Source organism: Lampris incognitus, chromosome 10, assembly GCF_029633865.1.
Source record: "Lampris incognitus isolate fLamInc1 chromosome 10, fLamInc1.hap2, whole genome shotgun sequence".
NCBI lineage: Eukaryota > Metazoa > Chordata > Actinopteri > Lampriformes > Lampridae > Lampris > Lampris incognitus.
This window is the reverse complement of record NC_079220.1, coordinates 45,332,850-45,358,994: the sequence shown is the minus strand read 5'-3', so window position 1 is coordinate 45,358,994 and position 26,145 is coordinate 45,332,850. Positions and strand designations below refer to the sequence as shown.

The window sequence follows — 26,145 nt, the reverse complement described above, 5'->3', positions numbered from 1 at the left end:
GCCGGATACAATTGGGGGGGGGGTCAAAAAACAGAAAGGAAAACTATAGTTGTCAGTTAATTTACATTTAAAATTGACATTATGATAGCAACCAAAGGAAAGAGAAAAAAAGTTAATGTGCATGTGAAACGTACGTGTTTGTCAATTCATGTTCATTTAGGGAGAGGAATCAGCTTGGGATGAGGCTCAAAGCCTTTACATCAAGTTTTGTTTGCCTCACAGTCTGTCTGTATGTGTCTGTAAATGGCAGATGTAAGTCTGCCAAGAGCACTCCAATAGTGCTTGGTGTGTAATAATAATAAAAAATCCGCCTATGGCCTCTGGAGAAACTGCCTGTGTCATAGTGTCCCACGCTTAAGAATGCTGAGAGTGGATTCAGAGGAAGTTTCTATTATCAGTAACATGGAGCTCTCATGAGGCTGGGAACTTAAGTTTCATTCTACCTTGGCTTGTTCTAGCAAATACGGGTTCCCAGAACCACATGGAGTAAGCCGTCCAGCTATCATCGTCAACTGGTTGAAGACAATACTCACAACAGGTGTCACAGATCAACTTGCATCTATAAATAGCTCACAGACTACTTAGACCTCATGACAAACAAGCTTTTGAATTGACTTCTGAAAAAGTAATGGTAGCAGTGACCACACCATGCACTCGCTGGTATTTGGCGAGAGGAAAGAAATCCAGCTGGAACTTGATTCTGCAACCTGAGCAGCTCAACTCTGACTTCCTTAATTGTTTTCGGCGTTGCAGTATTAACAGTGTTTAACTAGAGGAGTGCACTCTGTAGAGTGCAAATCTCCACCAGTCGTACCTATCTCCCCTTCTCTGGTGTTCGAACTTGGTGACAAACCACCACTTTTTTCACCTACCGGGAGAAGGGAAATACACATACACACACAAGGACAGAAAGACTTTTGCACAGCGCCCAAGTTGATTGATCGGGAATTATGAGGGGGGGGGGTTAATATGAAGAAAACATGTTGCCTTTCAGTCTGTTGATGTGCGGCCTCCTAGGCAGACCCTCGCACGAATGTGACCAAGTCTGATATGAAATGAGTGATCAGACCATCATAATTTCAAAGCCCGTATCAAAAGACTTCAGATGTGTTTAACCATCGTGGTTTTCATGATATAAAATGAATCGGTGTGAATGGCTGCTCTGCTAATTGACTTTCATTCATAAAGCTGGTAAGAAAACATTTTATTGTAGCTACTGAGATGATTTCCAGCTGTGACTGTAATTAATCCCACACTTGAAAAAGTATTTTAGGTGTCCGGGTAGTGTGGCGGCCTGTTATGTTGGCTGTTCTGTTGGGGCGTCCAGGTAGCATAACAGTCTATTCCATTGCCTACCAACATGGGGATTGCCGGTTCAAATCCCTGTGTTACCTCCAGCTTGGTCGGGTATCCCTACAGACACAATTGGCCGTGTCTGTGGGTGGGAAGCTGGATGTGGGTACACGTCCTGGTCGCTGCACTAGCGGCTCCTCTGGTCAGTCAGGGCACCTGTTCAGGGGGGAGGGGGAACTGGGGGGAATATTGTGATCCTCCCACGAGCTATGTCCCCCTGGTGAAACTCCTCACTGTCAGCTGAACGCCACATGTATCGGAGAAGACGTGGTAGTCTGCAGCCCTCCCCGGATCAGCAGAGGGGGTGGAGCAGCGACCGGGACAACTCGGGAAAAGTGGGGTAATTTGGCTGGATACAATTGAGGAGAAAGGGGGCGGGGGGGTCCAAAAAGAAATTGTATTTTTATAGCGGAGTTTTAACATTTGAGACTATCATTCAAGACTCATACCCAGATGCATGTTTTGGGTTTGACGCTGTCGCTGACAGATCCAACTCGACTCTAGATGTGATTCGCACATGCACACAGTTGACTTAGATCGGGCAACGGTGGTCGAGTGAGCTAGAGATTGAATGGAGACAGGGAGCAGTGATAGCGAGAACAAATGTTTTTCGAAGGTTTTGAGTCATCGTTACCACAAGAGGCTCTTTATCATACACTCATAACTGTGCACAAAATATTTTAGGCTGATAGGTCTGTTAGATAACTGGAGGGTTGCTCGTTTGGTCCTTGGCTCCTCCTGGCAAAAGTGACGTTGTCCCTGACCAAGACCCTGAACCCCTCACTGCTCCCAATGAGCAGTTGTTACCTTGTGTACCTTGCATAGTTGACATGCCATGTGTGTGTGTGTGTGTGTGTGTGTGTGTGTGTGTGTGTGTGTGTGTGTGTGTGTGTGTGTGTGAATTGTAAAGCTCGTAAAGTGGCTGTTGCAGCTAGAAAAGTGCTATATAAAATGTAACTTGATTGAAAGGTCCAGTAGTTTGTGAGATTTGCCGTAGACACACACACACACACACACACACACACACACACACACACACACACACACTCGAAGTCAAAGTGTCTTTATTCTCCCTTACAGGGAAATTAGTTTGCAGCCAGTATATATAAAACTCTCACACAAAACAAAACATACAAACACCAAAGCAGAATTGACACATCACTGATGGACAACAACAAAAAAACAACAGGACGTAGTGGGCAACGAGAACCAAAGGAGTTCAAATATACAGACCAAGGAAACAAGCGATGTGCAGACAACAGATGACCACTATCTACCATTTAACAATTGGATGGCAGTGGGGACAAAGAAAGCCTTGTATCTCTTAGTCCTCATACAGGGCATCCTCAACCGACGACCTGAGGGTAACAGCTCAAACCCTGGCCGAAGGGGGTGACCTTGGCACTCCAGAAGGGAAGTAGCCTTTCTGAACACCTTCCTATTATAAAGATCAGAAAGCTGGGCTTGACTTCCCCCTGAAATCTTACTAGCCCATTTGACGAGTCTATCGAGCTGCTTTTTATTGGCCAGAGTCACATTACCAAACCAAGCAACAACACAGTACATTAAAACTGTTTCAATAAAACTTCTATAAAAGAGAGTCATCGTCTGGGAGGAGACATTAAATCCCCTCCAGGCTCTGCCTGACAGAGATAACAATGTATAGCAGTTCCATGTCTGATGATGACATCAGTTAGTTACTTCACTGCTGTATATTGAAATTCACCCATCATCCCATTTGAGCTGGGAACGCCCTCGATGATTTAAACAATAGATGATTATAACCCCAATCTGACTGTATTTCATGATCGTAGAGGATCTGCACTGGCTTGCGCAAAACAGGGCAGGTCACCATGGACAGTAGTGCGTGTGGGGTTTTTAAGATTCAAATCATTTGCTGCCCTACTGAGCCCTCGATCAGTCAGAGCTGTCATGATTATATTGGACATGTTTGATTTTTTTATCACGAGAATCTTGACACGTCTGAGCTTGTCGGCAAGTGTCTGCAGCTCTGTGACTGCAGTCGTAACCAGTGTGTTTGTCTACAACTGTAACATGCGAAAGTCGGTGGTTAAATGTGTGATGCCAGGTCTTTTCCCGGTTGATGAGAAGTTTAAAAGTCTTCTTGTTCATTCCCAGCTTTACCCGTCGTCATGCTTCTTGAAGTGCTGTGGAAACGGAAATGGAGTGTACTCTGTTTGCCCTGGAGGTTCCTGGTATAGATGGTTCACGGAGATAAATTCCAAGAACTATCCTGTGGAAAAAGGCCCTTTGTCTCAGACAGCCAGTGGATTTCGGCACCCTTTTGGACTAGCTGCCACTAGGGTACACACTGTCCTCTGCCAGTCAGTGACTTAAACTAAGATCTTGACACGGGGTAATGAACATCGTTTAGAAACCCTGCCAACTTATTGTCACACTTGTGGACAGTCAGTTTTTGTGTACGCATTTGCACTTTGCAGGCTTTAGCGTACAAACTGATGCATAAGTGTCTTTCTGAACATCACTAAATGTACTGATGAAGTGAAAAGGTCCGCTGTCATTTTGTACTTCATCTGTATGTTGTACTGTTGTGTTGTTTTGTTTTTCTTGCTGTTTTTTGCATCCCTCGATAAAGGTTGTGGTTTCAGGAAAGAAAAACTCATTTTGGAAATGTTAATTTAATCTCTCAAAATTATGATATAAATGTATGCAAATTATTGCTAGGTTTAAACAAGTGCACACTCCTACTCGGAATACAGCGCGCTGTATTTACTGAGTGTTTAACTGTTTCACGTCTGGTACCGTCTCTGCCTACTTTAAGCATTTAGCAAATGTAGTTGTGCTGCATATGTCTGACAAGACAGGTTTTTCCTCCCTCCTCCAGGGCAAGATGTTAAGCCTGCGTGGTAGAAAAGGGGTGTGAGTTACTCGAGTTATATGTGAGGAGCAATTTTATGAAACAAAAAAACTTCTCTGATTTTAATACTTGGGGTGAAAAGAGTAGAGTTGAAAGAAACATGCATGTTACACAGTATACCTATAACGTTTTACCAGCTAGGCGCTTTTGAAGATTACATCAGAGCTTTGTTTTTAATAAACTCCAGAAATGCGTTGGGGTAAACAACCCTTTGATGGGATAAATGAATACCTTTTGGGAAGGGTCTTCACATCCCCAGATATCTTGTTTCTGTCATCACTGGCAATAAAATCTACAAGTTTCTGTAGGTCTCTGGGGCTAAAGGTTTTCAAAGTATTCTTGAGACAGAGTACATTTACATGGAGTCCAGTATCCTCGTTGCTGGGAGTAATCAGGTAAAGTTAATATCCCAAGTAAAGGGTTTATCTGAATTGAAGGAACATGGTTTATGTATATCATGGTATATGATCTGTCCAAGTTATGCCTGCTCTTCCAGCACTCCTGTACTTAGGAGGGCATTTTTTACCATTTTGTACCAGTCTTTGACCCCCGCCCCCCCATTCTTTCCACGCTATGGCAGAACACCATAACTTGAGCTTTCCCCTACATTTTCCATCCTGTCCAAGAGTCAGCTGTTAGCTAACCTACTGGCTAACAGCTGTACTATGCCTGTAGTGTTCACACAACAGCTATCTGGTGATTATTCACATGCGCGGTTTCAGAGAGCCAGAATAAAGCTGACCAAGTTGTATGCAAAATTTTTATAAAGTGAAAGACAGGAAATACCGTGGCATCTCAATAATGTTATTATTTTTGACCTTTTCTCGATAATCAGATAAAGGTGTTTGTATGCGTGACTCTTTTTAAATAAGGCAAAGTATTGCCTTTATTAGTTTATGATCAGGTTATCGATCAGCATATAAGCACTCCATTAATGGAAAAAAGATCTATGTACATGTGTTTATTTATTTTCTCTCTTCTTTCCCTCCCTCTCACCAGGTGGTACTAGATGTCGGCTGTGGCTCAGGGATCCTCTCCTTCTTTGCAGCACAGGCTGGTGCCAGGAAGGTTTATGCCGTCGAGGCCAGCACAATGGCACAGCATGCTGAGGTACACACACACACACGCACACACTAGACGGGTTGGCCCTTAGTGATTATATAGTTCAGTTATCCAAATTAATCTTGGAGCTGCTACTATCAGCTGCCAGTAAATGAACTTTAGTCATTGGAGTCATATGCTGCCCACATAACCATCTACCCCACACGGCATTGCCATTCATTTATCGCTCATTTCCCCGAGTTATATATTCATATTTCTCTTTTCTGTTGAGGTTTTGGTCTCAGTGTAATTCTGGTGTTGCCATATGACCAACATAATCATACGAGACCATCACAGAGAAGTTTAGATATTGCTATAATGACGTCAAATGTTTGTCTCCGGGTTGGATTCCCCGTCTTTTTGACAAGAAGCTTATGCGAAATGAAAACGTCCTTCCATAAAACACTCCGCTTTCCTGCGATAGTTCATTAAGCTGTTTAGTTCCTCGTAGTTTTGTTAACATATTTTTAGTAGGTTAGTAAATGACTGTTTTGAGTTCCTCATGTGTATTTGTGAGCGGTCTGATGTATTTGGTTTACCAGAATTGTTATCATACTTGGCCTTGACTTAAAGTTAGATTATAAGACTGATGTGAATAAGTGAGACTTTATCATTCGAATAAAGAATGTGGTCCCCTGAAAATAAAATGTAATCTTTATTTAAAAATCTCACACACATTTCGTGAAAGCAAATTCTGATTGGGTGTATTTTCCGCTCTGTGTGCAAAAACTTTCTTTTTTAGTCTCATTCACACTTGAAGTTCAAGTTTTGATGATTGAGTTCTTAAACTGTATGTAAAACTCAGAACATGAGACAAAATGTTTCTAACCATTTACAAATTATGTTTTTTTGGTCATGTAGTGAGGGTTTGAATATTTTTTTTTTTGTGTATGACACAGCAGTGAGTGACATTCATTTCAAACCTGCACTGCTAGATAAAAAAAAAAGTAAAGCACAGGCAATGACAAACAGTTTGTGAAGACGCCTCCTGTAAGACCAGGCCAACCCAACAACTGTATGGGGTCGTAAGTGACAGGAAGGATACCATGGAGAGAGGTTGAATAACATGGTACTCAGTCTCCCAACCTGTTTTCAGCCTTGTACATTGCAGTAGACCTAAGGCTATATGCAGTGAGATTACTGGTTTGGCTACCAGGACATCTTCTAGTGACAAAGTCCTGTTCCACTGCACATTCTCTTCTAACACTCTCCAAATGTAAAAAAAAAAAAAGAAAAGAAAGAAAAGCCTTTTATTATTTATTTATTTATTTTTTGCATCTAGTTGTTCATCTAGATAGATCTCTGCTCTGGTTTTTGGCTATTAAGTCAAGTGGGGATGAAGTTTGGGGCATCCTGGGGTTGTCTGGGTAACATGGTGGTCTATTCTGTTGCCTACCAACACGGGGATCGGTGGTTAGAATCCCCCGTGTTACATCCGGCTTGGTCGGGCGTCCCAATAGACACAATTGACCGTGCCTGTGGGTGGGAAGCCAGATGTGGGTATGTGTCCTGGTCGCTGCACTAGTGCCTCTTCTGGTCTTTCGGGGTGCCTGTTCGGGGGGAACGGGGAACTGGGGGGAATAGCATGATCCTCCCACATGCTACATCCCCCTGGCGAAACTCCTCACTGTCAGGTGAAAAGAAGCACCTGGTGACTCTACATGTATTGGAGGAGACATGGTAGTCTGCAGCCCTCCCCTGATCGGCAGAGGGGGTGGAGCAGCGACCGGGATGGCTTGGAAGAGTGGGGTAATTGGCTGGATACAGTTGGAAGAAAAAAAAGGGGGGGGGATTGGTTTAATGTGTTGCGTCTTTCTACATTCCACTGTGGATTAGTCCAGTTAAGTTTTTGTTAAACAGTATATGTCATTTACAGCACGGGTTTTAACTTGCTTAAACACAAAAATAAATCACTCTGTGGTGGCATTGAGGTTGCTGTAAGAGATGTATAGACCCATTGCTAATGTTTCCAAATATCATTTTCCAGGTTCCACCTAACACAGACAGCAAGTGATGCTAAGGAGAGAGTGTAGTTGGCCTTTGAGTGGATAATGGCTTAAAAATGTGCTCAGGTATGCAAGCAAAGGCTTTCCAAGAGAGACAGATTTGGGCATTTCTCCATTTCAACAACTCAATCTGAGAAGGCAAAACCACAAAGACAACCTGGTTTACCTGGTTCCCATTGGAAATTTCAGTGTTTTACTTGATCATATGATAATGGTATCCATTGATAATTGGTTGTACCTACCTTTGTCAGCTGACTTAGGCAAGCCCTCTTCTTCCCTTGATATTTCTGACAGCTGATTTTCTGTAAGTTGATTGTCTAAAACATCAGCATGACCATTAGCCCTGATACTTGGTCCCAAGTCATTTGGTTGTGGCTACAATTTCTAGCTTCACAAATTAAAAGCTGTTTTGATCATTTTTATGGAGCATGAATATCAGGTTTCTTTGCTTGTATGTTAAAATCAATAACTTAGCCGTTAGCAATAATAGCTTACAACATATTGCATAGGCCCACATATAAAGAAGCACTGCTTTTACGACAGCAAGTTGTGGCAAGCATTTAAATTGATCTATCTCAAGATTGTACAACGATCAAGTAATATTGCCCTATCACTTCATCCTAGCAGTCAAAGTAAACAAATAGAAAGGACACAAAACTAACTTAACATCAGGGTGTTGTCAAAGCACAGCACAGTGGCCCAGTGGTTAGTGCTGTCATCTCACAGCAAGAAGGTCCTGGGTGAAGGGGTGTCCGGGTAGTGTAGTGGTCTATTCCATTGCCTACCAACATGGGGATCGCCGGTTCAAATCCCCATGTTACCTCTGGCTTGGTCAGGCGTCCCTACAGACACAATTGGCCATGTCAGCGGGTGGGAAGCAGGATGTGGTTATGTGTCCTGGTCACTGCACTAGTGCTTCCTCTGGTCGGTCGAGGCGCCTGTTGCAGCCCTCCCCGGATTGGCAGAGGGGGTGGAGTAGTGACCGGGATGGCTCGGAAGAGTGGGGTAATTGGCCAAATACAACTGGGGAGAAAAAGTGGGAAAATTCTGGGGGCATCCGGGTAGCATAGCAGTCTATTCCATTGTCTACCAACACGGGGAACGCCGGTTCAAATCCCCGTGTTACCTCCGGCTTGGTCGGGCGTCCCTACAGACACAGTTGGCCGTATCTGCGGGTGGGAAGCTGGATGTGTCCTGGTCGCTGCACTAGCGCCGCCTCTGGTCAGTCAGAGCGCCTTTTCGGGGGGGAGGGGAACTGGCGGCAATAGTATGATCCTCCCAAGCGCTATGTCCCCCTGGCAAAACTCCTCACTGTTAGGTGAAAAGAAGCGGCTGGCGACTCCACATGTATCGGAGGAGATATGTGGTAGTCTGCAGCCCTCCCTGGATCAGCAGAGGGGGTGGAGCAGAGACTGGGATGGCTCGGAAGAGTGGGGTAATTGGCCAGATACAATTGGGGAGAAAAGGGGGGGGGGGGATCCCGAAAAAAAAGTGGAAAAATTCCAAAAAAAGAAGGTCCTGGGTTCGAACCCCGGGGTGGTCCAACCTTTGGGGTCATTCCAGGTCATCCTCTGTGTGTGGAGTTTGCATGTTCTTCCCGTGTCTGTTTTTCTCTGGGTGCTGTGGTTTCTCCCACCATCAAAAAAGACATGCATGTTAGGGTTAATACTCCTGTCTGTTCCCCCTGACCAAGGCAATGGGAAAAGAACTGGAGTTGGTCCCTGGGCGCTGCATGGCAGCTGCCCACTGCTGCTAGCTACACAGCTAGGATGAGTTAAATGCAGATAAAGAAGATGAAATTGACTGATTTAGCCTTGTTATGTGCACCCACATCACTCTCATACCCTTCTTGCATACTGAGCCTCTCCAATGCCCACTCCTAAAGGTGCTGGTGAACAGTAACCGTCTAGGGGAGCGCGTGGTGGTCATCCCTGGTAAGGTGGAGGAGGTGTCACTGCCTGAGCAAGTGGACATCATCATCTCAGAGCCCATGGGATACATGTTGTTTAATGAGCGCATGTTGGAGAGCTACCTGCATGCTAAGAAGTTCCTCAAACCCAATGGTAAGTTTGGGGTGGTTATACGTGTTCATATGAATGAGAGGTTTATGGGAAACATGCTGGCAGGCAGAACTACCTGCACACCAAAAAAACTTATCAAATGTTAAGAAAAGGGATCAGAGGAGAAGTGTAATTGTAGACCAGCAGAGACTACAGGCTCGGGGGAGGGGGAGGGGGGGGGTGAAGGATATGAAGATATTTTGTCAGACAAATTTTAAACCAAGATGTTTTTCCAAGTAAACTAGCGTTGCTTTACCATAAAGTCAATGCTCTATGCTTATTGTAAAAAGCAGGAATTACTTTTTAGTATAACTAATTCATCTCTTGGTCTGTGTTTTTCAGGTAAAATGTTCCCCACCATTGGTGACGTCCATCTAGCCCCCTTTACAGATGAACAGCTTTACATGGAGCAATTCACCAAGGCCAACTTCTGGTGAGAGAAGGACAAGTACAAGGGATTAAAACAAGGGGCAACGTTTAAAGCAAGATTTATAGTTCGTGGGGGCGTCCAAGTGGCGTGGAGGTCTATTCCGTTGCCTACCAACATGGGGATCGCCAGTTCGAATCCCCGTGTTACTTCTGGCTTGGTCAGGCATCCCTATAGACACAATTGGCCGTGTCTACAGGTGGGAAGCTGGATGTGGGTATGTGTCCTGGTCGCTGCACCTGCGCCTCCTCTGGTTGGTCAGGGCACCTGTTCAGGGGTGGAGGGGGAACTAGGGGGTATAACGTGATCCTCGCACGTGCTACATCCCGATGGTGAAACTCCTCACTGTCGGGAAAAGCAGCAGCTGGCTACTCCGCATGTATCAGGAGACACGTGCTAGTCTGCAGCCCTCCCCGGATTGGCAGAGGGGGTGGAGCAGCGACTGGGATGGCTCGGAAGAGTGGGGTAATTGGCCAAGTACAATTGGGGAGAAAAAGGGGGGGGTACTTATACTCTCAAAATATTCAAGGATGACTTTGCATCCTAAATCACACAGTATAGCTGTAGCAAAGCTTTGTCACAACCGAGCCCTCTATGGGCTCCGGCATAGACACATAGACAATGACGGTGTTTTTAACATTCAACAACAACCAGTTTATTAAAACACATAGGCTTTAAAAACACCTGAGGTGAAAATGGCAAAACATCTGCAGTCTTAAATGGGGAGAGCAGCTGTGGCTCCCCAGTCAATTAGGCTGACATGGGACAGCTGTGACCGTACCTGCTTCATCACAATAGCTTGTTAAAACGCAATAATAATGCACAATATTTTCCACCTTTTTTTCCCCATACATGCAAAATATTTCACGTTTCAAATGACAATGTAAAAGGTTAATTTGATATTTTTTTTGCGCTACGTAACAGCTCATTACATTGCATCCTATATTTTGTTTATAAAAGCAAGTAAGTTTTACCAACTGACTAGCTGCAAAACCCTCTATATCCAACTCTTATATTTACTGATGGAGGCCTTTTTATAGATTGACTGTCAAAAACATAAGCATTACTATTTTTCCTGATATTCATTCTTTACACATCAGGCTATTTTACTTGCTTTATTGTTAAAATGAACTGTCAGGAAATATAGCTTACAACTTATTGCATACATATTTAGAAGCGCTGATAAAGGAAAGCATCCTTAAAAGGATAAAGTAATATTTTCGGTAACACTTTAGTATGGGGAACGTAGTCACCATTAAGTAGGTGCTTATTAGCATGCAAATTAGCAACATATTGGCTCTTAATTGGTCATTATTACATACTCATTAATGCCTTATTCTGCATGGCCTTATTATACAACCAGTAAGCCATTAACTATGAGTTTTCCCTCTATAACCTCAGAATTATTGCTTATTAGTAGTACATCTCAATATGCTTTGCTTAGTATGGACTTTATAAGGTGGTAGTACCACAAGAAGAGTTATTCTCCCTTACTAACACTTAATGAATATGGTCTGTTCTTACATAACAAAACACAAAACTACAAGTGTTAATAGTGTTAAATTACTGTAAATTAAGTTTTTGTTACTTAGAATATGTTCCCCATACTAAAGTGACATCTTGATCATTACTAATTCACTAGTAATTAAGTTTTTTATGTTCCCCATACTAAAGTGTTACCATATTTTCATAAATCAGTACATCCTAGTAATCTAAACAAACAGATCACCTTCACCCGTTGCCTGTAAATTCCTATTTGCTGATGCTCCAACAACCCTTAAGGTTCCTTAAGTGATTAGCTGAATCATCTAATGTAATTTGAGTGTTAACTAGATGATTTAGGTAAACAATGATTTGAACATGTATTATCTGTGTAATACCAATATTGTGACTTTGTTATATATTGTTAAACATTTGTTTAATTCAATTCAAAGTTATATCAGAACAGTTTTGTCTTCCAAGGGAAATTAGGTTTAGAAAACAGGATGTGATATTAAATCTCCTAAAATTAAAAAAAAAAAAGCCCATGGTTCAAACATTTAAAATGTTTAAAATTAGAGGAATTGTGACGATATTAAAGTGAATTCTTAATCATTTAAGGGGGACCGGAGGGTGTGCTCCAATTATCGGGGCATCACATTGCTCAGCCTCCCTGGGAAAGTCTACTCTAGAGTGCTGGAAAGGAGGCTCCGACCGATTGTCGAACCTCTGATCCAGGAGGAACAATGCAGATTCCGTCTTGGCTGTGGAACAATGGACCAACTCTTTACCCTTGCAGAAGTGCTGAGGGGGCATCGGAGTTTGACCAGCCAGTCTACATGTGTTTTGTGGACTTGGAGAAGGCTTACAACTGTGTACACCGGGGCACTCTGTGGGGGGTACTGCGAGAGTATGGGGTACCAGGGCAATTGCTACAAGCCATCTGGTCCTTGTATAATCAAAGTGAGAGCTGTGTACGCATTCTCGGCACAAAGTCAAACACGTTTTTGGTGGGTGTCGGACTCTGCCAAGGTTGTCCCTTGTCTCCGATTCTGTTTGTGATATTCATGGACAGGATCTCAAGGCGCAGCCAAGGTGAGGAGTGTGTCCATTTTGGGAACCTCAGAATTGCATCTCTGCTCTTCGCAAATGATGTGATTTTGTTGGCTTCATCAGAATGTGACCTCCAGCGTGCACTGGGGTGGTTTACAGCTGAGTGTGAAATGGCTGGGATGAGAGTCAGCACCTCCAAGTCTGAGACCATGGTTCTCTACCTGAAAATGGTAGATTACTCCCTCCGGGTTGGGGATGAGTTGTTGCCTCAAGTGAAGGAGTTCAAGTATCTCAGGGTCTTGTTTATGAGTGAGGGTAGGATGGAGCGGGAGATTGACGGGCAGATTGGTGCAGCATCAGCAGTAAAACGAACGTTGTACTGGACCATTGTGGTGAAAAGGGAGCTGAGCTGGAAGGCAAAGCTCTCAATTTACCAGTCAATCTTCGTTCCAACGCTCACCTATGGTCATGAGCTTTGGGTAGTGACCGAAAGCTTGAGATCGTGGATACAAGCGGCTGAAATGAGATTTCTCCGTAGGGTGTCTGGGGTCAGCCTTATAAATAGGGTGAGGAGCTCGGACATCTGGAGGAGCTTGGAGTAGAGCCGCTGCTCCTTCGCATTGAAAGGAGCCAGTTGAGGTGGTTCGGGCATCTGATTAGGATGCCTCCTGGGCGCCTTTCTTTGGAGGTTTACTGGGCACGGCCAACTGGGAAGAGACCCTGGGGTAGACTCAGAGCTCGCTGGAGGGACTGCATGTCCAATCTGGCCTGGGAACGCCTTGGGATCCCCCAGGAGGAGCTGGAGGGCGTGGCTGGGGAGAGGGACGTCTTGAGTACCCTACTTAGCTTGTTGCCACTGCGACCCTACCCCAGAGAAGCGGCTGAAGATGAATGAATGAATGAATCTTAATCATTTAAAGTGAACTGTGTAAGATTTTTGTATACTTTTGACTGTAAATAAATGAGGCTGTTGTAAATGTTCTGTTCCACTGATGTTCTTTACCAAATGTCAACCTCCTACCCTTGATCATCCTTTAGGTACCAACCCTCCTTCCATGGTGTAGATCTGTCTGCCCTGCGGGGTGCTGCAGTGGACGAGTATTTTCGCCAGCCCATTGTGGTAAATAATTTAACGCACACACACGTACACACGCAAGTGCTGTTGTGAGTTTGTGAAAGAGAAAATAGGGCAAGAGCAAAACTTAAATGAATAACTTTATGAAAGAGGCTGCTTTATATGGTCCTACTCTACAAGATTCAAGTGCTGAAGATTTATTGCAGTCAAGCAAACTGTTTTGTCCTTCACTTTCAAACCCATAATGCAGAAGTGCTATCCAAGTTGCCAGGCATTTTAAAATTTCATCAAAATTGGTGCTACCTCTGCTTAACGTTGCAGATACTTAACTTCTCCCATCTCACGTTGAAAATAGAAAGAGTTAAAACAATTTATTTAAAAACTTCATGGGGCGTTCAGGTAGCTTAGCAGTCTATTCCGTTGTCTACCAACATGGGGATCGCCGGTTCGAATCCCTGTGTTACCTCCGGCTTGGTCAGGCGTCTGTCCCTACAGACACAATTGGCCGTGTCTATGGGTGGGAAGCCGGATGTGGGTAGGTGCCCTGGTCGCTGCACTAGCGCCTCCTCTGGTTGCTCGGGGCGCCTGTTCGGGGGGGGGGGGGACTGGGGGAAATAGCGTGATCCTCCCACACGCTGTGTCCCCCTGGGGAAACTGCTCACTGTCAGGTGAAAAGAAGCGGCTGGCGACTCCACATTTAACGGAGGAGGCATGTGATAGTCTGTAGCCCTCCCCAGATCGGCAGAGGGGTTGGAGCAGCAACAGGGACGGCTTCGAAAAGTGGGATGATTGGCTGGATACAATTGGGGAGAAAAAGCCACAAAAAAAAAAACCCAATTTATTTAAAAACTTCTAAACCTTCATCAGATTTTCACACAAACCCTAAAAATAGATAAAGACAACCCAATTAAAAAAATGAGACAAAAATATTATACTTGGTCATTTATTTATTGAGGAAAATGATCCAATATTATATATCTGTGAGTGGCAAAAATATGTGAACCTTTGCTTTCATTATCTGGTGTGACCCCCCCCCCCCATGCAGCAATAACTGTAACTAAACGTTTCTAGTAACTGTTGGTCAGTCCTGCACATCGGCTTGGAGGAATTTAGCCCATTCCTCCGTACAGAACAGCTTCAGCTCTGGGATGTTGGTGGGTTTCCTCACATGAACTGCTCGCTTCAGGTCCTTCCACAACATTTCGGTTAGATTAAGGTCAGGACTTTGACTTGGCCATTCCAAAACGATTAACTTTATTCTTCTTTAACCATTCTTTCGTAGAACAACTTGTGTGCTTAGGGTCGTTGTCTTGCTGCATGACCCACGTTTTCTTGAGATTCAGTTCACGGACAAATGTCCTTACATTTTCTTTAAGAATTCGCTGGTATAATTCAGAATTCATTGTTCCATCAATGATGGCAAGCTGTCCTGGCCCAGATGCAGCAAAACAGGCCCAAACCATGATACTACCACCACGTTTCACAGATGGGATAAGGTTCTTATGCTAGAATGCAGTGTTTTCCTTTCTCCAGACATAGCGCTTCTCATTTAAACCAAAAAGTTCTATTTTGGTCTCATCCGTCCACAAAACATTTTTCCATGTGGCTTGTCCACAGGATCTTTAGCAAACTGCAGACAGGCAGCAATGTTCTTTTTGGAGAGCAGTGGCTTTCTCCTTGCAACCCTGCCATGCACACCATTGTTGTTCAGTGTTCTCCTGATGGTGGACTCGTGAACATTACCATTAGCCAATGTGAGAGAGGCCTTTAGTTGCTTAGAAGTTACCCTGGGTGCCTTTGTGACCTGGCCGACTATTACATGCCTTGCTCTTGATGGTCGACCACTCCTGGGGAGGGTAACAGTGGTCTTGAATTCCCTCCATTTGTACACAATCTGTCTGACTGTGGATTGGTGGAATCCACTCTTTAGAGATGGTTTTGCAACCTTTTCCAGCCTGATGAGCATCAACAATACTTTTTCTGGGGTCCTCAAAAATCTCTTTTGTTCTTCCCATGATACACTTCCACAAACGTATTGTGAAGATCAGACTTTGATAGATCCCTGTTCTTAAAAAAAAAAAGGGTGCCCACTCACACCTGATAGTCATCCCATTGATTAAAAAAACCTGACTCTAATTTCACCTTCAAATTAACTGCTGACCCTAGAGGATCACATATTTTTGCCACTTACAGATATGTAATATTGGATCATTTTTCTCAATAAATAAATGACCAAGTATAATGTTTTTGTCTCATTTGTTTAATTGGGTTCTCTTTATCTACTTTTAGGACTTATGTGAAAATCTAATGATGTTTTAGGTCATATTTATGCAGAAATATAGAAAATTCTAAAGGGTTCACAAAGTTTCAAGCGCCAGTGTAAATCATTCACATCCTCCAACCAGTTGCTGCTGTCTATGCCATGGTCTCGGTTAAAGCTGAAGGGTGACCATTTGTTGGAAGTTAATGCCCCGAGGCTGTGGAATAGACTGCCTCAGTATTAGGTCTGCCACCCCTGTTGATTTTTTTAACCTCAACACCAGCAGTTGTATTGGTGGCCAGAACTTGACTTTTGCCGGACAGAAGACGTCGGGGATTGAGGGAGGGCAAAAATAGTTCTCACCTACTAAAGGGAGAGCCACATAAAATTCCCCTAATTCATCTACAACAAGTAGTACTTAAGTTCATTACCTCCATTACTGACTTTCAGCCAGCTAAGTACAGAGCTAGAAATTAACCGAGGCAAAACATTTCTATTTGCCCACAATATTACCAAGGTTTGGTTGTCCAGGATTGAAAATTTGTTGACCTTGGTGCCCGCACAACCAATTTGTCCAGACCTGATCACGGTTGATCAGGTTTGTGGGTTTCCTCTGGGTGCTTTGGTTTCCTCCCACAGTCCAAAGACATGTAGGTCAGGTGAATCGGCCGTACTAAATTGTCCGTAGGTGTGACTGTGTGTGTGTCAGCCCTGTGATGGACTGGTGGCCTGTTTAGGGTGTCTCCCTGTCTGCTGCCCAATGACTGCTGGGATAGGCTCCAGCATCCCTGCGACCCTGAGTGCAGGATAAGTAGTTTGGATAATGGATGGATAGATGGATAAGGGTTGCGATTTTTCATTTCTCCCAGAGTGTTATTTATTTTTGTTGTGCGTTTTTCAATTCACTCCAGATTTATTGTCTGTGTCTATAAGATGAGCAAATATCTGTCAACTGGGTTCCATTGAAGATCTTATTTCTTTAGCCCAGTCAGAACACAGTCTTTCACTGGAACTTGTATTGATGACACCTAATTGTATGATAATGGACAATTGTCTGTTTTCATTCATCCATTGTACGATGAACTGATCTGTCCCTGTACAGGACACATTTGATATTCGTATTTTGATGGCTAAGTCTGTCAAATACACAGTCAACTTCCTCGAGGCCAAAGAAGAGGACCTTTACAGGTGTGTTTAAAGCTTTCCTTACGTGTATATTTATTAATTAAATTGTTCTGTGCTTTATACCCATTGAATTTACTTTCTTTGTTTCCACTGTGTTTTTATTCACAGGATAGAGATTCCGTTTAAATTTCATATGATGCACTCGGGCCTGGTGCATGGCCTAGCTTTCTGGTTCGACGTGGCATTCATGGGATCAGTGTAAGTCAGCCAGTCTCTGTTAGTTACAACTAGTAGCAGCCATTCACTAATGTAGCCTGGCAGCATATCGGTTACTGAGATTCCAGCACAGGACCGGTCAGGCTTAGCTCAGTATTTGTGCGATTCCATTTTTAAAAGCTGGTTGTGGTTCCACTCGTGTTAAAGCAATTTTGCCATCAATTATGAACTTGTTCATGCCCTAATGGCCTTGTAATAGATGAATAGAATACATGATCTTGGGTGTCCGGGTGTTGTGGCGGTCTGTTCCGTGCCTACCAACATGGGGATTGCCGGTTCGAATCCCCGTTTTACCTCCAGCTTGGTCGGGCGTCCCTACAGACACAATTGGTTGTGTCTGCGGGTGGGAAGCCGGATGTGGATATGTTTCCTGGTTGCTGCACTAGCGCCTCCTCTGGTTGGTCAAGGCGCCTGTTCGGGGAGTGGGGGGCTGGGGGGAATAGCGTGATCCTCCCATGCGCTTCTCCCCCTGGCAAAACTCCTCACTGTCAGGTGAAAAGAAGCGGGAGGCGACTCCACATGTATCAGAGGAGGCATGTAGTAGTCTGCAGCCCTCCCCGGATCGGCAGAGGGGGTGGAGCAGCAATCGGGACGGCTCGGAAGAGTGGGGTAATTGGCCGGATACAATTGGGGAGAAAAAGGGGGAACCCCCCCCCCCCAAAAAAGATTTTATACTCTAATGCTTCATCTGTAACCTCCATCCCTCTAGGATGACTGTATGGCTGTCGACAGCACCCACAGAGCCCCTCACCCACTGGTACCAGGTACGCTGCCTACTCCAGTCACCCCTCTTCACCAAGGCGGGGGATACGCTGTCTGGTACTGCACTTCTAGTTGCTAACAAGAGGTAGGTCTGCCCGGAGTGTGCGTGAGCAGTTTTTCTGCTACAATATCATTATGCTACTTTCTGAAATGATAATAAAAGAGTTTTTCATCCATTATCCAAGCAGCTTATCCTTAAATCAGGGTTGCGCGGATGCTGGAGCCTATCCCAGCAGTCATTGGGCGGGAGGTGGGTAAAGACTCTGGACAGGCCGCCAGTAATAAAATAAAAAGATAATAAAAGATAATAGGAGTTTTTACTTACTGGAAACCATGTTGAATGTGGTTAATGTTGTAAAACAAAAAACCTTTTGTTTATAGCGATAAGATGTTGAAAGCGTACATAGTGTACCCTTTCAATTTTGTCCATACATTTCAAATGTGCTCACACATAAAATAATTCAATTCTGCACATTTTTTCAAAATGGTTGCAGTACAAGTGTACAGATAAGAAAAAAATATCACTCAGTGCATAAACATTTATACAACTTGAAACCGGTTACATGAATTAACAGACATTAAATCTTGCACATTGGCTGTGTAAATGTAAACCTAGAAAATTAAACACAGTCACTCTGTCACCCAACATCTATTTTTGTTTGCTTCCTACAAAAAGTTAAAGTAAGGAGAAAAAAAATGTTTTGCTTTCTGTCGCATTTTTGCTTGATTTATGATTCTGCATTGAGGTGACCGCAGGCCATGCCTGTCTACTACTTTGGTGCCTCCATAGTTACACAGAGGCTTTGCCATAGCCAATGGTCACCTTGAAAAAATAACTGCACGTCGAGGCTACTTGGACTATGCGGACAACACAAGGGCTGTGATCGGTCTGCTTTGCCTGCTTACCTGCGGAAACACCTACGCATTTCCGTTGCCGGCACCTGGCAGTTTATCCAGTTCATATTTTGGGATCAGGCACCACAAATTCCCTGTCTTCCTCCTTAACATGTTAAGTGGTTTCACAGACCATCTCCCCGTCCAGCATAATTTTGTCCTTCTCAATAATGCCCCCAAAAATAGCTCATTTTGCTCTTCTTGCAAAGCCCATTTCCATTGCAACTCTTCCATTCAGTGAATGGGAGAAAATTTAAACATGACTTCACCACCTGATTTGTGCTGCATGCTATGGTGTAGCATGCACAACACTGCCATCTAGTTTGCAGTGATGCTAGAGGTTGTGTCTATGCAATGGTATTAATCAAATGGTACGCCGTAGGCGCTATGGTGGAGCCATAGAACCATAAATCTTCCATGACATTTTTGAGGTGAGCATAGGCTATGGGGTAGCCCCTTGGTCACCGCTGTAGTTTATGGCGGTGTCCCATGGTCACCTTGACACAGAAGCATGAATAATGCAGCTACAGATGTCTTCTAGCGTAACTTTACCAAAAATTCTACAATCATGATTGATTATATTTGATTCCGTATGCCATTTAAGTTTCTTCTGAAATAATCATGCTTTCTCTGCTACATTTAAAAGCAAATATTGTTCTTACTGTAACCTTTAGGTTTTTCTGTTCCAGAGCTCATTATATCATGCTAGCATAAGTATTTCAGCAACGTGAATCACTTGTTCAAAATTGGACACTTAAATTGTGATACTTCCTTTGCGTCAAACTGTGAGCTCCATGCGCTGTAGTCTGGCCTACAAAAAAGTCTCTTAGTTTTTCATTTATGGGTCAATATCACCACCAACTGGATCTTTTTTTAATTGCACCACTACGTTTCTTTAGGATTTTAACTTTAGGAACTTTGATCAGAAGAAAATTCTCCCACGCTACATCAACTTCTTTCCCTGTGCCTTTTAAAATATATATTTTTTACTTTATTATTTATTTAGTCATATTGACAGCACATTTCTATTCATATTGCGATGTCGGCAGTTGAGATATAGGAAACTGACAATTTTACATAACTCTAGCACAGGAGTTAAGTGTGTCTCTTTATGCATTATTTATTTTGAGTTATACTAAAATGTATAATCGACATTATTTAATTCACATTTACTGCAAACTAAAATCACTCTCCTTGTCTTCTGAGTTTTGAAGTTACAACGTTTGATTGTTTCCTTTGTATCCCAATATGGTGGCTTTGAGTGCCCTGAAAAATGTCCTACAGATAAAATGTTATTTATATTTTCAAACAGACAAAGCTATGACATCAGTATTGTTGCCCAAGTGGACCAGACAGGCTCAAAGTCCAGCAATCTCCTGGACTTGAAGAACCCTTTTTTCAGGTGAGTTGATCTCTTCCCCCACAACTAGATATTTATTCGAAACATACCTTTCTGGACATTTAAAACAGGGTCCTGTGTTGCTTATGGTATATATGAATTTGCATTTACAGGTACACAGGCACAACACCTACTCCCCCACCTGGTTCACACTACAGCTCCCCCTCTGAAACCATGTGGAACACTGGGGGGGCCTACAGCATGAGTCAGGGAATGGCTGTGTCAGGTAAAAAATAAAAAAAATAAACATTTAAGGAAAAATCCAGTTGCAGTGCATAATCTAGAAGTTCAACGTTTCAGGTGAATTTGCAAATATAGAAGATACGTTCATATTAGAAAGTGAGCACACACAGATGCACATCATGAACACAAATGTACACACAAAGGAGACCTGAGCCAGACAATGTTAACTGATGTTGGCATCAGTTCAATGTCAGCTGCACACAACTGCACACACAGGTAAAGGATATGCTATTGCAATTAACTGACAGTTAATTGATGGAGTGAAGAATGTAACATTGGTCAAAGCTGTATGAAACTTGATGCTCAGACATAAACATGTTTCTTGGACGTAAACAAATCAAACTTTTTGCTAGTAAGTGAACTGTGGATTGGTGACAGGCTAACAGATATATTGCTGATTCAGTCCTACAATAAATCAATTGAAATATTTGTATATGGAGTTATATTGATCAGAAGCTCAGGCCACTATAAGCAGATTAGGTAGATTCTTTTAAAATTTTTGAGATGCCTCAGCTCAGAAACTCTCAGTAGATGATGCAGAATTCCTTGATGCCTCCATAACTCAATGAAATCCAAAAGATATTAATAAAAATTAGTCTCCTGGATCAGATGGCATTCCGCTGGAATCACATTTAATTATTTGGCCTACACAAAAAAAATTCAGCCTACACCTATAATAAATGTTTGCTTTCATTACAAATGGACTGTTTAAGCAGAGATATGAATACTGTGATAATCTCATTTTTACATAAGAGCAAAGATCCAACATTGTACGCTAGTTATGTGCCTTTATTCCTGATTTTTAGCAACATCAAGTTATTTACCAGCATCTAGGTTAACACTATGAAAACATACCTCCTAAAAAAATAAAATGAGACCAAACAGAATAAGTTGCAGAAAATAAATCTCCTACATGTTTGTCTTAGTATATAGTATATATTTTACCCAAAACATCATAAACATAATAATGCAGTAATAATGATAACCCTAACCCTATTTATAATTTAGAGAGAGAATGTGTGTAGGGATAAAAAAAATAAATAAAGAAGGGCGTCGGGGTAGCGTGGCAGTCTATTCTGTTGCCTACAGAAACAGAGATCGCCGTTTCGAATCCCCGTGTTACCTCCGGCTTGATCGAGTGTCCCTACAGACATAATTGGCCGCTTCTGCGGGAGGGAAGCCGGATGTGGGTATGCGTCCTGGTCACTGCACTAGCGCCTCCTCTGGTCGGTTTGGGCACCTGTTCGGAGGGGGGACTGGGGGGAATAGCGTTATCCTCCCACGCGCTACTTCCCCCTGGCGAAACTCTCACTTTCAGGTGAAACGCAGCAGCTGGCAACTCCATATGTATCAGATGAGGCATATGGTAGTCTGTAGCCCTCCCCGGATTGGCAGAGGGGGTGGAGCAACGCAGAAGAGTGGGGTAATTGGCCAGGCACAATGTGGGAGAAAAAAACAAGGTGGAAAAAATCCACAAAAAAAAAAGAAAAGAAATGTTACCAAATGTGAACACTGTGCTTCTATGGTAGAAAAATGTTCCGCTTGTAAATGAGTTGTAGACTCATTGACAAACACAATTGATTGCATAGTGTCCAGAAAGATTAGTGATTGCTAGAAGAACAGTGATAATAAAGCTCTATGATACACTTAATAATGCTTTATCATAAATACAGACACATATTACACTTCACTTTTAACTTTAAGAAATACATAAATTGTGGATTATAAACTTCTGTAGCAAACTATAACCATGCAGTCACCCCATTAATTCCAGATGCATTGTAAAATAACTTTCCAACGGACGAGTTTTACAATATCATAAACTTAATATATTAATGCTATTAAACAGCAACATTATAAATGTTTATTGTACATTAAAAACATACTAGCAGTGTTTTATAAACATAGCGTGATAGAAAATGTTCCTGTATTTCCTCATTTGTAGAGTAAATCATCACAAGATGACATATTTGAGACTATTAATGGTGTTATTTTAATACCTCTATTTGCATTGATTGCAGTGTTAGTAGTGTCAGCTCACTGTTTGAAGATTTTTTTTTTTTGTTTATGAAGACAAAATGCATGAAGAGGCATTGTTTGCATTTCCTAATTCTTTTTCACCTGATTTATTTGTTTGTTTTAATCCCCTCTAGGTATGCCTGCAGCATATGACCTCAGCACAGTTATTGGAAGTGGCTCAGCAGTGTCCCACAACAACCTTATCCCCCTGGGTATGACAAACCAACTATATGCTCTAGAAAAAACAATGGGAGAACTAAGTGGTTCGTGATCAAGTCCCGTATCGAAAATGGCAAAAAGAAAACTTTTAACGTTGGATGTACACATGGGTGACAAATTAAAGGAAAAACCAACATAAAGTGTCTTAGTAAGGTGTTGGTCCACCACGAGCCTCCAGAACAGCTTCAGTGTTCCTTATCATAGATTCTACAAGTCTCTGAACTCTACTGGAGGGATGAACACCATTCTTCCAAAAGATATTCCCTCATTTGGTGTTTTGATGAAGGTGGAGGAGAGCACTGTCTAACATGTCAGTCAAAAGTCTCCCATAGCTGTTCAATTGGGTTAAGATCTGGTGACTGTGAAGGCCATAGCACGTGATTTTCATCCTCATCAAACCATTCAGTGACCCCTTGTTCCCTGTGGATGGGGGCATTAGCTATGTTTATATGGAGCCTAATATTCTGATTATTATCGGTTTAAAAACCCAAACAGAATAAAAATGCTCCATATAAATACCTCAGTCAGAATAAACAGGCCCAGCTGGTTGAAATTTCAATCGGTTGCAGAGGGGTAGTTTAAACTTTTTCATAACTCCATCTAAAGAAAAGTTGTACCATGTTGACGATTCAGCCTGATTACTTTGTGGCCACGTTCTTTCTGCGCATGCCGTGCTCAGTCATTTGCGGTTGTCAGCTGACGGTTGGTTTGTTTGTTGCTCTGCTTCCTTGCTTTTTAACTTAAACAACCTTTAATTGATTTTATTGTTTGCCTGTACTATTTTATGGATTTTATCTAGTCATCAGTTGTTGCACGGACTTGATTTCGCTGAAGTCTCCAAGTCTGTAGTGTTGGCGCTGTATGTGGCAAGAACCGTGTGAACTCAGCTGTGGCTTTGATCGATGGTTTTCCTCACTGAGCTTTTTGTCTGATTTCTGGAAATACAGACTATTATTGTTTAATTTATGAACAGATTCTACTGTCGCTACCTAGTACTTAGACTGGGCTTTCCTGGCTTTGCTCGTGATCGCCGATACCTGTATTTGTACCTACTGCTAGCAGATTCTGCTACTAGCTAGTGCCGGCTTATTTTTAGTGAAAGTAGCTAGCTAGTGCTCCAAGACAGAGACTTTCGCCGGGTCGTATCTCTCCAAAGACTCTGAAATTCTCTTGCCTGTGTCAGTCGGGGTCTGCCACTTGAGAGAGTAACATCCTTCTCCCTCACAAAAGTCGGATTGTATCTGGATCAGATACAATGCCCTGTGAAGACTGCCAGCTGCTCCAGAAGGCGAACAGAAAGACCGTTAAAGAACTGAACATTATTGGACGCCTAGACGGTAGGAAAATAAGAAATAATGACCTATTCAAACAAGTCCACGAGAAAAATGTCTCACAGCTGTTCCAATTAAATGTGTGGGCACATGTAAACACCAGACCATATTAGATCACATCCCATGAACACAGTTTACCCGAAATCTTCAGTCGGAATGATTTCAATCAGAATGGGAAAACAAAGTGTGCGTGTAACCGCAGCTAGTGTCACGGAGGAAGAGACCACTCCCATCAGGATACAGATGTTTCATCATAGGATAAAGGTGATCAATAAGCATAACTTTGTATTGATTTGCAGTGACCCTTCCCTCTAAGGGGACAAGTGGACCCAAACCATGCCAGGAAAATGCCCCCCCCCCCCCACCCACCCCATGCATAACAGAGCCGCCACACCCCCTCACTGTAGGGGTCAAGCATTCAGGTTTTTCCTTTAATTTGTCACACGTCTGTATGTAGATGTATGTGACTGAACCAGATGTTTTCAGTTCGGTGCATTAACCCCATCTGGGCCGGCAATCTCTTGACACGGTGTCGCACTGCACTCTGCACAAAAAAATTATTTATCTTAAAACCAGCTGATGGAACTACACTGATTTGCATTTTATTTTTAATTTCTAAAACATAGTGTTGAAAAATAACCCACTACCTTTGCTGTATTTGCAAAACATTGAACCCCCTTCACACCTATGCCAACTGAAAATGCCCGTCAGGTACTTTTTCTTCACAGTGGGAGCCGTCGCTGCCTCCTCTCGCTCTCACATCCTCTTCCTCCTCCTCCCTCCTTTATAGTGCCCCTTTGTAGTCCTGTCTACTTACGCCTTTCTCCTCATTTTCTGCATAAAGAACATCTTCGTGGACCACACCATTATAATCGCGAGGTTTCTGGGTTTGTTTTCTTGCCAAGATATTTGTTTAAAACAAGTTGTCAAGGTAAGAATGGCAGGCCATTCGGGGGGAGGAGGTTGGTAAGAACAAAAGTGTTAATCATGAGCTTCAGGAGTTGCTTTGGTAGATACAAGTCAACCAAATTCATGAAGAACAACAGTTTATTAGTGTACCTTTGTTTTAACAATTTATTTCCTCATATTTTAACATGCATTTCTTGCAAGAACAGTCGCATATGGCACCAATTTGGTCGTAATTTAGAGCTCAGCTTTACAAAACACTCGCATGCACACATGCCTGGCTCAAGATAAGTAAGCTCTTCAATGCCGGGAATCAAACAGATTTCCACTTGCAGTAATGACCCTGGAGGCAAGTAGCATAATCAACAGATCCCAGAGACAGATGTGTTGCCTGTGTTTATGTGTGCCTTTTTGCATTGTATGTATCCTTTACTGGCCGTTTATTTCCCTCTCTCTCTCTCTCTCTCTCTCTCTCTCTCTCTCTGTCTCTCTCTCCCTCCCTCGCTCTCTCTATCACACACACACAGTGAACTCTGGAATTGTGAACCACACCCACTCGAGGATGGGCTCAATCATGAGCACAGGAATTGTCCAGGGTACGTCCACTTGTCATAGAAACCTCTTGGTTATCCCTCAAAAAAAATACATCACCTTTAAGAAAAGAAAAGACCTGGAATTGACCATTTCCTTTCAAGTACTATTTACAGAAACAATCTTGATTCAATTTATGAACATTAAGTTGGTTAGGCCACAGGTTGAAGCAGACATCAATACTGTAATTCTGGGCAAGCCCAGCTCCTCCGAACATTTCTGTTCCAGCTGTATTGCAAATTCCAGTGACTAAAATTTGCATTATATTCTTTTTACGGGGGGGGGGGGGGGGTTAAAATATGGGTTTCTCAGGGGTGTCTATTCCATTGCCTACTAACGTGGGGATCACCGGTTCAAATCCCCGTGTTACCTCCGGCTTGGTTGGGTGTCCCTACAGACACAATTGGCTGTGCCTGTGGGTGGGAAGCCGAATATGGGTATGTGTCCTGGTTGCTGCACTAGCTCCTCCTCTGGCTGGTCGGGTGCCTGTTCGGGGGGAGGACTGGGGGGGATAGCGTGATCCTCCCACGTGCTACGTCCCCCTGGTGAAACGCCTCACTGTCAGGTGAAAAGATGCGGCTGGCGACTCCACATATATCGGAGGAGACGTGGTAGTCTGCAGCCCTCCCTGGATTGGCAGAGGGGGTGGAGCAGTGACCGGGACAGC

At 43.1% G+C, this 26,145-nt stretch overlaps 1 protein-coding gene across 2 annotated transcripts in view; it reads left to right on the top strand.

Annotated features, from left to right (window-relative positions):
- carm1 (coactivator-associated arginine methyltransferase 1) overlaps positions 1-26,145 on the top strand; it is a 42,824-nt gene that overhangs the window by 11,902 nt on the left and 4,777 nt on the right. For both annotated transcript variants that reach the window (XM_056287667.1, XM_056287666.1), the window contains exons 5-15: positions 5,252-5,362; positions 9,245-9,422; positions 9,762-9,852; positions 13,417-13,498; positions 16,816-16,901; positions 17,007-17,096; positions 17,824-17,961; positions 20,083-20,172; positions 20,283-20,395; positions 22,566-22,643; positions 25,415-25,483. In XM_056287667.1, coding sequence (XP_056143642.1) covers positions 5,252-5,362; positions 9,245-9,422; positions 9,762-9,852; positions 13,417-13,498; positions 16,816-16,901; positions 17,007-17,096; positions 17,824-17,961; positions 20,083-20,172; positions 20,283-20,395; positions 22,566-22,643; positions 25,415-25,483 — 1,126 coding nt within the window. The remainder of the gene's footprint in view (positions 1-5,251; positions 5,363-9,244; positions 9,423-9,761; positions 9,853-13,416; positions 13,499-16,815; positions 16,902-17,006; positions 17,097-17,823; positions 17,962-20,082; positions 20,173-20,282; positions 20,396-22,565; positions 22,644-25,414; positions 25,484-26,145) is intronic.